We start from the raw sequence: 13127 nt of genomic DNA, 5'->3' as shown, positions 1-13127 counted from the left end.
AGAACCCTTTGCACAGAAGAGAAGCCCCTCCCATGTCTCTCACAGTTTGGGTAGCTAATCAGCTCTTTTCATAGATTCATAGATACTAAGGTCAGAAGGGACCATTCTGATCATCTAGTCCAACCTCCTGCACAGCGCAGGCACCAGAATCTCACCCACCCACTCCTACGAAAAACTTCACCTATGTCTGAGCTATTAAAGTCCTCAAATCGTGGTTTAAAGACTTCAAGGAGCAGAGAAGCCTCCCTCAAGTGGCCCGTGCCCCATGCTACAAAGGAAGGCGAAAAACCTCCAGGGCCTCTCCAATCTGCCCTGGAGGAAAATTCCTTCCTGACCCAAAATATGGCGATCAGCTAAACCCTGAGCATATGGGCAAGATTCACCAGCCAGATACTACAGAAAATTCTTTCCTGGGTAACTCAGATCCCATCCATCTAATATCCCATCTCAGGGGATTAGTCCTATTTACCCTGAATATTTAAAGATCAATTACTTACCAAAATCCCATTATCCCATCATACCATCTCCTCCATAAACTTATCGAGTAGACTCTTAAAACCAGATAGATCTTTTGCACCCACTGCTTCCCTTGGAAGGCTATTCCAAAACTTCACTCCTTTGATGGTTAGAAACCTTCGTCTAATTTCAAGTCTAAACTTCCTGGTGGCCAGTTTATACCCTTTTGTTCTTGTGTCCACATTGGTGCTGATCTTAAATAATTCCTCTCCCTCTCCTGTATTTATCCCTCTGATATATTTATAGAGAGCAATCATATCTCCCCTCAACCTTCTTTTAGTTAGGCTAAACAAGCCAAGCTCCTTAAGTCTCCTTTCATAAGACAAGTTTTCCATTCCTCGAATCATCCTAGTAGCCCTTCGCTGTACCTGCTCCAGTTTGAATTCATCCTTTTTCCTCAGTCCTGGTTCTGTAAGGGCTTCACCCCTTCATACAATGGGATTTCTTATTTGAGTGAGGATTGCTCAGATGAGCTGGGCTTGCAAGATCAGGCCGAAGAGCCTAGAACAGGAAATGGCAACACTGTCATTCATCCACTGTCTTGATGACTGCAAAAATGCACATTGAGATAAAATGTGATTATCTAAAAAAAATTATTAAGAAAGTAAAAAATGAGTTGGGGGGAGGGAGAATTATTTGTACTAGTCAATGTGAATATAACAAAAAAGACCTAAAATTATCAAAAGAAAAATGTAGTCCCACTAATATACTGTAAAACACTTCATATTTCAAGAGCGAGGCATATTACAGGCCCTGAGCCTGCAAAGATTTCCACCTGTGATTAACTTCATGCATATGGGACGTCGCATGTACATCAGTGGGACTGCTTACAAATGTAATGTTAATCATATGTGGAAGCCTTTGCAGGATTGGAGCCATAAATGGTAAAGAGTCTGTCAATCATTGAACTGGCATCAGTGGAGGGGTTTAAGGTAAGGTCAGGGGTGAAAGTAAGGGGGTACACACCGGTACGGCATACCGGTAAAAGGTAGCTGCCAGTACCGGCCCGTACTACTGACTTTAAAGCGCTTTAACGTCACTGCCCCTTTTTCGCCCTTCCGGGTCCCTACCGGCAGGGCCGCCAATGTGGGGGCACAAAAGGGGCAGTGACGACCCGACAGGGCCACTGATGGGGGGGCACAAAAAGGGAAGCAAAGTTAACGTGCTGCCCCTTTTGCCTCCCTCCCCCCTCCGGCTGCTGACAGTGGGAGGTGCAAAAGAAGTAGCTGCCCCGGGGCCGTGATTTAAAAGGGCCTGGGGCTCTGGCCAGCACTGCCACAGTAGTGGCAGCGCTGGCCAGAGCCCCGGGCCCTTTAAATCATCGCTGAAGCCCCGGGCAGAGTGGGCCAGAGAGCATAGATGGACTGGCTGGGGGATGCTGACCCCCAGTCCTGCCCCTTCCGCCTGAGGCCATGCCCCTCACCCCTAGGTAAGGTTAAAGAGAAACCTGTGAATAATATCAGATCTATGAATTTGTGAAATGTATGAATTAAAATGCAACGAAAAGATCACAAGATCCTTTTCAACCCAGCATAGTACTGATGAATAACAATGCCAGCCTAAGGAACATTCTCTCATAATTGAATACACAAGGAATAGTTAGGAACCGCTTTATGAAGGTTACTAAAAGAAAGGTCACTTTTTAATATGATGGTAACCACTGGTAGGAAGAACCTGTTAGTCCTCTCAAAAAGAAAAGAAAAGAAAAAGGGGTGGAATCTTTACATTAAATGATTATTAAAGATAAAAAGATTAAGCAAATTCTCATTTATTTTGAAAACTAACTCAGCAATCTCTCTGCAGGACTTAAGAACTTCAATTGAAAGATGAATTTCTTAGTTTTTTTCTCAAATTCAGCCTAACACTTATTTAAATATAGTTTAGCATCCAAATAATCAGGGAGAGCATGGGGTTGGCTTGGCTGAAAGCATCAGTGAGCATAAAACAAGGCTGTCAGTAGCATACTCCAGCTTGGTTGCTATTCAAGTTTTAAAACGATCACAGCAACTTGGCTAATTGTATTAATTTGCTTTTCTTAAGGCAGAATGGGGAAACAGAATAGCAAACTGGCCCCTGAAGTGATGGAGGATCTGGTGAAGAGCACGGAATTTAACGAACATGAACTCAAACAGTGGTACAAAGGATTTCTAAAGGACTGTCCTAGTGGTAGACTGAACCTTGACGAATTTCAGCAGCTTTATGTAAAGGTACGTTATTTATTAGCTTCCTATTCCACAGCCACAAGAAGGGTATCAGAGTGATGCCTCAGTATGTGTAGAGCAAAAATATCCTTCATGGCTATCATTCAAATTAAAGTCTATACTAACAAGGAGCAGACCGGTTTGTACATAGGAATTGCTATTGCAATTGGACCAGTGGTTCAAATAGATCAGTATTCTGTCTCCGAGAGTGACCAATACCAAATGCTTCAGAGGAAGGATATAATTTTCCCAAAGGGGAAGAGTCTTCCTAAACCCTCTCAATTAGAGATTGTTTTATGCTCTGAAGGATGAGGGGCTATGGCCCCACTCCTGCAAGATGATCCATTTTGGCAGATCCCTATACCTCCATGCAGTGCCACTGGTTTATAAAATGAGTATCATGTAGATGTTCTCATTACCCATCCAAATGTCTGTTCCTCTTTTGATTCCCAGTCATTTCTTAGCCCCAGTGAAGTACTGAGGCAGTGAGTACTATAGACTAATTATGCACTGTGAAAAAAAGTTTCTTTTTGTATGTTATAAATGTATTGCCTTTCCTTCTCATTAAGTTTCCCCTTGTCCTTGGAGTATGAGAGAGAGAGTATGAGATGTAGGACATCTGGTTACCTTCCTTTTATTAATCATTAATTTATCACGTACCATGTCTTCTTATTTTTACTATGTATTTATTTTGTAAGGGGAGAAATGTTGGAGACAGCATGAGATGTGTATTCATATTACAAAAGTAATTACATTTTCTTCAAAATGGAACAACTGCCTGAAGGTCAGAGGCTTCAAAGTAATTTTAAGTAGGAAAAATATTGGATAGTGGTGATGAACACTTAGTTCAGAAAATTACAGGGTTAGGTTGAGGAACAATAAAAATGTCTGCAGTCAATTTTATCAGTGCTTTGATGGCCTGGAACTCAGTAATGATCTCTGTAGGCAAGGACTATTTGTATTTATCTGAAATAGAACTGCAGTCCATCTTTCCTGAATTTCCCCAGCCCTGGACCACACCATCCCCACAAATATTATAAGTGGCCCCTTTCCCGCTGCCAGTGAAGGTTACTATACAAACACTGCCATCTGCAGTGTATATGAATTAAGCTACCATCTGTGCACTTTAATTTCTGTACATTAAAACAGCATTCTGAAAAGTTCTGTCTTCCAGAAGACTGTGACTCCCTATTTTGTGACAACCCTGCTATTATTGCTTTAGAGCGTTGTGTTTTGGATTGAGTGATATTGATTTCCTCCATTTTAAATGGTGTTTGGCATGTGTCCTACATTGACTTGCATCTTATTTCTCATGCAAGTTAGTAGGAAAAGTAAATAAGCGTTTGCAAAATATGTATGTGTAGCAAAATATATAAAGTGTTTAATTGTTGTGGAACCATTGCTTCCTGTTTGATAAATTACACATAAAAAGTGGGGAATAAAGTCTAAATAAGTATTTGGGGAGGGAGGTTATGTGGGAGGGACAGTTTTATGATATCATCTCCCAGCCATGAGGACTTCTCCTTTTCAAAAGTGTTTCTGAGTCATCCTTAGAGGTCATTGTAGACTCCCACAAGATGCTTTACCCCAGAAAGAAATATCCCAGAGACAAAATTTAGTTCCATTGTTACTGAGTGGTAGTGCAAAATGTAAATCACAGAGTATAAAGTTTCATTGCTGCTTAAAAGGATGAGAACTTTGACAACACACAGAGAAGATAAATCTGGCTTCTAGCTTTAGTGCCTTTATGTAACACTTGTGTTTGAAAATATAGGCTAAGTAAGATTCCCCAGTGTTTGGATATTCCTATTTTAGTAATTAGTGCCCCTAATATTGTTTTAACATAACTCTTATGTGTTTAGCCTAGTTTGTTATAGGCTGAAAATTATATATATATATATGTCTACATGCAGGACAAAATCCTGACTCTGCTGAAGTCAGTGGTAAAACTCCCATTGATTTCAATGAATCCATGACTTCATAGTTTCTCTCCCCCTCATGCATATTCTGTAGAACAGTGGTTCTCAACCAGGGATACATGAGCTCTCGGGGGTATGCAGAGATCCTCCAGGGAGTAAATCAACTCATCAGATATCTGCCCAGTTTTACAACAGGCTACAGAAAAAGTACTAGCAAAGTAAGTACACACTAATATTTCAAACGGACAATGACTTGTTTATACTGCTCCATACACTATACACTGAAATGTAAGTACAGTATTTATATTCCAATTGATTTATAATTAAATGGTAAAAATGAGAAAGGAAGCAATTTTTCAGTGTGTGCTGTGACACTTCTGTAGTTTTGTGTCTGATTTTGTAAGCAAGTAGATTTTAAGTCAGGTGAAATTTAGGGGTACACAAGACAAATCAGACTCCTGAAAGGGGTATAGTAGCTAGAAAGGTTGAGAGCCACTGCTGTAGAACCTCAGAGTTACAAACACCAGAGTTACAAACTGACCGGTCAACCATAAATCTCATTTGGAACCAGAAGTATCCAATCAGGTAGCAGCAGAGACCAACCCAACCCCCCTCCCCCAAAATGGTAAATACAGTACAGTACTGTGTTAAATGTAAACTACTAAAAATATAAAGGGAAAGTTTAAATTTTTTTTTACAAGATCAGGAAATTTTCTGTGCTTGTTTCATTTAAATTAAGATGGTTAAAGGCATTTTTCTTCTTCATAGTAAAGTTTCAAAGCTGTATTAAGTCAATGTTCAGTTGTAAACTTTTGAAAGAACGTTTTGCTCAGTTATGAACAATCTCCATTTCCGAGGTGTTTGTAACTCCGAGGTTCTACTGTCAATGCTTCTAACAGGTTATTCCCTGACACTCTGAGACATTATTACTTTCCATGTTCCCATGGAGGTTGATTCTTGATGCTTGGGACACTCATTCAGTATTAGCTTCTGACTACAGAAAAAAATCCAGATTTGAAAATTGACTTTTGCAGCAGAGGTCACCACAAGAAGTCACAAGGCATTGTTGTTTGATTTTAAGCATTCCAGTTCTCTGAAACACATATTAAGGGTAAGAATGTATAACATTTATGTTGATTTCTTAAGTGATTTCTTTATGTTGAGTGTGAGCCTCCAGTTGGGAGAAAAAAAGTTCCCAAGTTATATTCACTGGATTTTAGCCAGGAAGGTTTCCATAAATATTTTATTGGGAAGATGATTACAAGGTTTACATTCACTTCAGTGTTACATTTTCTCTTAGATATCAGCATCTGTCTGATCATGGGATTTGTACCATGCACTTGGACATGTCTGATCAAGGAGTGATATTAGAATGTTCATGGCAAAACTTTGATATAAGGAATGAGACTCCTTCCACACTCAGCCAGCCAATGGAAAACACCCACAATGTTTACTATCACAAGACATAATATGTTCTTGTGATATTAATATAAATTGCCAATTTTGTAGAGTTTTATGGTCTGGTGACTTCATTCTGTTTTTACAATGCATTGAAAAATTGTCATAATTGTTACTTCAGATGCTTCAGTGGTTACATAGAGACCCATGAGTGACTTGTTTTCATTTGATTTTAGTTTTTACTCTTTAAAGGCTTTGTGGTAAATGGAGAGTTTGCTGCTTTGTTTGAGGTGGCACCAATAATTATATTGATTAGGATCAGCTCTGAATTCATTGCAACTGGGGTTCTTTCTATGAACCTGGCTGTGCAAAATTTAAGACGAATAGCACTCATGCAACTAGACCTTCTGGATAGAATGTTTGCTTGTTTACAGAACTTGTTATGGAGTATTGTATAAAAGTGAAATATGTCTGTAAACATGTGTATATGTAGACAGTTTAATAGAACACCTTGTATTGGCATATACAAATATATAACATTGCCTGTAAATTTGTAGGTTCAATAAAGTTGTTTTTTTATGCATTGCAACTGACTTGCAGTGTGCAGCCCTTAAGAGATATGAAGGTATAGGGTTACTGTTGTGATTTTGACTCAACTGGTGTCATGGCTATCAAGATTAGACCCCAGACTTTGTTCCCACATAGCTGAATGAGCTGAATGCTCCTGAATAGTTTTAGCAGTAGTTTTACTGGAAGGTTGTATTTATTTAGTGTTTATAGTATATTCATCATAAGAAATTAATTTACAAAAATACATTAAAGTAAAATTGGGGACCGGAGGTAAGTCAACCTAAACATGGGCATTCTGAATTCATGTTGTGATTCCATACATCTTATTTTGATTTAAAAGGCCAAATTCATTCTGCTTTAAGTTTTGAGTTCAGCAGGATTACATCAGGGATGAATGTGCCCCATACTGTGCAAGTGTGCGTAATGGGCATTCATGATAGCATGAGTTATGTATGTATACTAAGTGGAAAATAGGCTCCTATGATGTCATACTTCTTGGAACCAGGTCACTGAACATGGCAAGCATGTCCTCTGGGTAAACAGTGAAAGCAAACGCCAATACTCTTTCAAATGGAAAGGAAATATTCAGAGCCATTATGGTATAATGTACCTTAGGCTAGTATTAAATAATAAATTGGGTGTAAAGCTTTATGAATTTACCTTATGTATTTTATTAAGACATATTATTGAGTTTTAATTTAAATTGCTCTGACAAATATAATATGATTTGATTAATTAGTCAAATAATTTTTCATGTTTTGGGTTTCTCCCTCACATTCCCTGACTGAGATCCAACTGAATTCTATTCTCTCATTTTGAGAGTGTATGGAACAAAATAGGCTCTATTCTCAAATATTTACTGAAGATTAGGTAGGTGGATCTCCATTTCAGCCCCTCACCCCCACCCCAAATTTCAGTATATGCCAAAATGTACTGTAGGAAGTACATAGCTCCTCAAAATCTTCATAAAAATACTTGTCCATCCACTGACATATTTGTAGGGTCTCGGGATTAAGACGTTCAGATATGTACACAGGGATTGTTGTTGGACAAAATGGGGAAAAACAAAACAAAAAACAAAAACAGTTTTGGGAGAAGTTGCCCATCTTGGAGTCTGGATAACTTGCACAGTGAGGAAGGATGTTTTTTGTTGGGTGAAGGCACTGGACTGAGGCCCTAAAGATCTCAGTTCAATTCCTCGCTCTGCCCTAGACAGGTCCCTGTGTAAGCTTGTAAACCATTTAATATCTTAGTGCCTCAGTTCCTCATCTGTAAACTGGGACTAAAAATACTTCCTTTCTCCTATTCTTTATCTTTGTTTTATGTTTAGACTGTAAGTTTGTTAGGGCAAAGACTGTCTCTTATGATATGTTTGCACAATGTCTAGCACAATGGGAGATGATCTCAGTTGGGAAATCTAGGCATTTCTGTAAAAATAACAATATTCATCAACAAAGACAACCATTTCAACTCTACAATAATGCTTAAGTATTGATGGCTTTATATAATAAAGTAGGAACGATGTGTTAAATAACCTTCTTATTATAGAAGGATTAACTGGTTTGAATAAAATATGAACCTCCATAAACCTTTGTCCATGTTTAGAACTGAGCTTAACCTGAACCTTTTTTAATGTTTGGATGTGGGCATCCTCCGCCCTCCCACCCATTACTACCTACCGCTGTGACTATAACCAGAAATACCAAAATAAAATACGGAAAGTTGTTCTTTCATAATTTTTTGCCACGACTGGAAATAAAAAAGTCAGAAATTTTGTGAAAGAATCTGTTCTCCTGAGGTTTCCAGCCCAGTTTTTCCTGTCTATAGGGTTTGGATTATTCACTTGAGTTTTGAGTGCCTGCATCAAAGGCCACTGAAGTCAATCAATGTATTTTCATTAATTTCATTGGGCTTTGGATCAGGCACTGGGTAAGCATCCAATCTATGGGCACTTATTTGAACTCTGAACCTTGTGAGAGTCTTGCATCCGTGGTGCCAATCCTAATGCCCATAGATGTCACCATCTTATTCTGCATTTAAAGCTGCTGCCTCCCCATCCTCTGCTACTCATGCCACTGTATGCAAGACAGCAGAACAAGGGAGATAGTTCTCATAACAACAAAATTAGGAGAATTCTTGTCCAACCCTGCTAAAGAGAATTAGTGCACTGTAGTACTTTACTGTACATTCTCACTTGTTCCACTCCATTGCAGTATTAAAGGAAAATAGATGAGTATACCAATGCAGGACAATGAACCATTTCTCCCTTAGTATACTGGAGGGGAGTGGAGCAGAGGTAGCTGTGCATGCCGTTTATTACAGGGAAGTCTGTCTGTGCCTTACAGGATGTAAACATTCAGGAACAATTCAGCTATATGTAAAGATCACTCCTGGAATTCTGAGAAGTTTCCTAGACAATAGGGCAGTTCATTTGGTAGGATGTACTGTATGCTTTTTACCAGCAGCATATACATACCTAATATGATATAGTCATACATCATATCTATGTATGTATCTATAATTATGACTTAAGGATCCACTAGGAAGATAATAGTATTAATTTTGTAATGAGCTTTTTCTATAGGAATTGGATAAGAAGCCATTATTAATTAATTATTATTATTATTAATTGATTTGGGAGGGCTAAGGGCCCCAGTCAGGACTAATGTACACAAACAAGTAAAACAAAGACAGTCCTTGCCCCCAGAGATTTCACAATCTGCATGACTAGATGCAACAGATAGATAAAAATGCAAATGGGGACCTGTTTTGAGGAGAAGGAACAGCAGCATTATTGATGCTGTTTGGCTGTTTTTCATATGGGGAACTTGTAGGATACGTCAAATGGACAGAAAACATGTTAAATGTATTCCCTCGGTGCTAAATCTAAATCTAAACATTTGATAAAAATACAATGAAATCATTTGTAACAAATACCTGATAAAGACACAAACTTCTTCAAAAGTAAATGTATCCTTTTTAAAGGTAAATATATAGAATGCACTTAACAGAAGAAACTGTAAAGCACAAATACAAAGCAAGCACACTGGAACATAGAATTATCATAGAGTAATGTTTTTCAGTATGAAATATATATTTGGTGCCCTAATATTGTATTTAATAGGTTTCTGAGAAACTGTGAAAAGACCACATTACTTTTAGTACAAAGGTAGTTAACATAAAGAATGTATTCCTGGCAATGACAAGATTCTTACTGTCTTTCTGCAATTTCCCAAAACACTGCTGTTTTTGCTATCAGTATATCTCCTGTTTCTCCTCGCTAGCAACATGAATAGGAGGGTGTTGTGCCAAACATCTATGCATATTAGACAACCATAATAGAAACTTCTTGCATTTTTTAAGTAGAAGCCAGGAACGTGGTGTGCCTTCTCACATGAATTCTAAAACAAAGGGGCAAGCTGTTCTTCCCATGGAAACACACATGGAAGGACCATCCTTCATAATGAGTCCAGCACCCCATATCTCCCTCTCTCATAAGGCAGCATTAACTGTGAAGCCGATTCTTTGTTTGATTGGGGAGGAGGATGATACATGTAATGTATTCGCATATTTGTCTCTATATATAGATCTTGGACTCAGAAACACTTTAGGAAACCTCTCCTCAGACCAGTCTCTAACAGCCAGATTTTCAAAGCTCAGCATTCACAGTTAAAAAAAACCAACAACTTTTGTTTAGACTTCAAAATAAGTATCAAGATATTCAAATGCGATCAGCACATTGGATGCCAGGCTGTTCTGAAACTGAAATCTTGGCCCCATTGAAACCAATGGAAGTTTTCCATCCTGGCTCTTATTTAGGGGCTTAAAATTAAGATGAGCTTTTTTGAAATTCTGGCCACAGTTGTGGGAACTGAGCACTTAAAAATCTGGTTGTGAGCTCTTTTGAAAGTCTGGCCCTAACTGCTGAATTCAGATTCTCTCATAAAATATAATGAAAGTTTTTTTGGTAACCATAGAATTTAAAGGCTAACATATCTTTGTGTTTATCTTTTTTGTGTGAAAAGCACTAAGATATCATCGTGATAGGCAACCTTAAGAAAAACCTGATTAGATAGTAGAAAGGTAATCCAACCCAGATCATTTAAAAATCTGACACACATCACATTCCAAAAGACTTTAACGAGGGAAAGACACAATAGGAAAATTCTCCAGATACTTCAAAAATATGTAAATTCATTTCCATTTTGCATTTGTCTACAGATTTTTTTTTCAAAAGCATATTTGATAATTACAAAAGCTATTGTGCACTATTTATGAAGGGCTTTGTTCCATTACAGCTCACCTTTACTACTTGTTGGATCCCCCAGAGAACAAGTAATGATAAATTTGGAATGTCACAATTATTTCCAAGGCAAAATCCTATGAGTTCATAAGTACAGCTTATGACTTCCCTGGAGGATAAAACAGAAGGAAAGGAGCGGTGCAGCTGCAAGGGAGAAAGCTATCATTAAAACATAATATCAGGGAATACAGTAAAACACTGACAAAATAAGAGCCCAATCCTGCTGCCACAGTCAGGCCATGGATTTCTTTGTGTAGTTATTGTTTTAAAACAGTGCTTAAAGTCCCCAAATGAAGATAAGGGCCCCATTGTGCTATGTCAGTGATTCACAACCTTTTTCCAACCATGACCTCATGTTACAACAGAAAAAAAGTTTTAGAATGTCCCTTTCTTAACTTTCAGGACCTGCCCCTCTCACCCTACCCTGCCTCCATCTAGCCATAAAGAAACCTGTTCATGGGAGTCACAAATACCATGTTGCAAACCCATGTGGTAGGTCTGAACATACTCATAGTAAGAGACAAACCCTTCCCGAAAGAGCTAACACTCTAAATAATCAAGAGAGACCAAGGGTGGTAGGAAAGAAGTAATATAGTCTCTAATTTACAGATGGGGAACTCCGGCATACAGAGATTAAATGACTTGCCCAAGATCACACTGGAAGTTTGTGACTGAGCAGGGAACTGAAATCAGATCTCCCAAGTTCGAGTCCAGTGCTCCGAATGCAAGAGCATTCCGCCTTGTTTGTGTGTTTGTAGCATAAATGTTTTCATTTCCTCTGGAATGATTCAGTGAGCGTTCTCTTTAAATTGCAAGGACACAAGGTCTATGGATTCATTATAGCAAAGATGACTAGATTGTAGCCAAATGTGCACTGTGGATCTAGATCTATTATTATATATAAAGGGTAGCCTCTTTATAATTAAGGTTGTGACCATCTTCTGGTATTTTAGGTCTCCTGTAAGTTTGGCTTGGTCATAGCTTTAAAAACTATGAAGATGGTGAACTGGTGTCTTTTAGTAAGTTTAATGTGGCACATTTTTTACAATCCGCCTTTCTACTTGTTTAAAATATTAAAAACTGTTCAGTATTACAAGGTCTGTGAAGGAGTCTCTGAAACTAAGGGAAATATAAGACATTTTATCTTGATACTGGAGTAAACTTGTATTGTGAGAGACAAGGAATTTTGTTTCAAAATATAGGAATGTTTTTCGGTGGTGTCATGCATCTATTTTCAGTATCTGTTTTGTAGGCACAACTCAGGCTGAACAAACAGGCTTCATGTTTCGAAGGTGCAAATGGGAACTCTGAGTTCCACACTGAGGCCTGATGTAAACAGTACAATTCCACTGATCCCAGGGCTGAATTGGCCCCAAATATTGTATTGGACTCAGTAACATGTTAGGAAACCAAATGTCCATAGTGATCCCCACCTTTATGGTCTCCAGGAGAGACTGTTGCAACTCACTATACCTATGTCTGAGCAATCCAACATTAAAAAGATTCAGTTAGTTCAGAGTACAGCAGCCTGCCTGTTCACCAACACGAAGCACCAGGTGTATATCATCCTGGTGCTCTGCTCACTATACTGGCTCTGAGTAGAATACTGGATCAGATTCAAGGTCTCAGATCTTCAAGACTCTCTGTGGAGCTGGTCTGACATACCTCCAAGAGTGCCTTTCTCTTTGTAGTGATGACATCCCCTGAGAGCTACATTTCTTGAAGACAATGAAACTTCAAGCCCAAGAGTAATAGTACTAAGAGCTAGAGGCAGGGCTTTCTCAGCAACATGTCCTAGATTGTGGAATTCACTTACTGGAGAATATTATAATAACCACAAATCTCACCACTTTCAGTGTGAATTCCAAAACTCAGCTCTTTGAGTTAGCTTTCCCACAGAATAAAACCTGCACAAATGTGGGGAGGATGGGAGAGAGAGAAGAGTGTTTCAGAGAGTGAGGGGAGAGAATAAACAGGAGATATGCGGTGGCTTTGTTCTTTTTTGTGCAGTACCCATATATCACTGGGTGTTCTTTTGGGTAGGTAGGTTAATAATGAATAGTTGTGCCTCTTTAGGAAGTTCTGTGGCATAGTACAACAGTCAGGTGCTGGATTAGGCATCAGTTTAGATGCCTATTATTATTATGTAGGCTGTAGTTGAGAGTCAGATCAGGTTTCTACTAACCATAGCCTGAACAGTCCCAGCACCTTGGGATATCA

General features: G+C 38.6%; 1 protein-coding gene across 4 annotated transcripts in view; it reads left to right on the top strand.

Annotated features, from left to right (window-relative positions):
• The window catches only part of VSNL1 (visinin like 1), a 156229-nt gene that overhangs the window by 71259 nt on the left and 71843 nt on the right, over nt 1-13127 (top strand). For 2 of the 4 annotated variants that reach the window (XM_038394154.2, XM_038394159.2), the window contains exon 2: nt 2557-2723. In XM_038394154.2, the coding sequence (XP_038250082.1) occupies nt 2562-2723 (162 nt within the window). In that variant the 5' untranslated portion in view covers nt 2557-2561. The remainder of the gene's footprint in view (nt 1-2556; nt 2724-13127) is intronic. The other 2 variants (XM_038394156.2, XM_043510223.1) reach the window with 1 other exon arrangement.

This window comes from Dermochelys coriacea, chromosome 3 (assembly GCF_009764565.3).
Source record: "Dermochelys coriacea isolate rDerCor1 chromosome 3, rDerCor1.pri.v4, whole genome shotgun sequence".
Taxonomy (NCBI): Eukaryota; Metazoa; Chordata; order Testudines; family Dermochelyidae; genus Dermochelys; species Dermochelys coriacea.
Note: the sequence above shows the minus strand (reverse complement) of the source record. Positions and strands in the feature narration are given on the sequence as shown.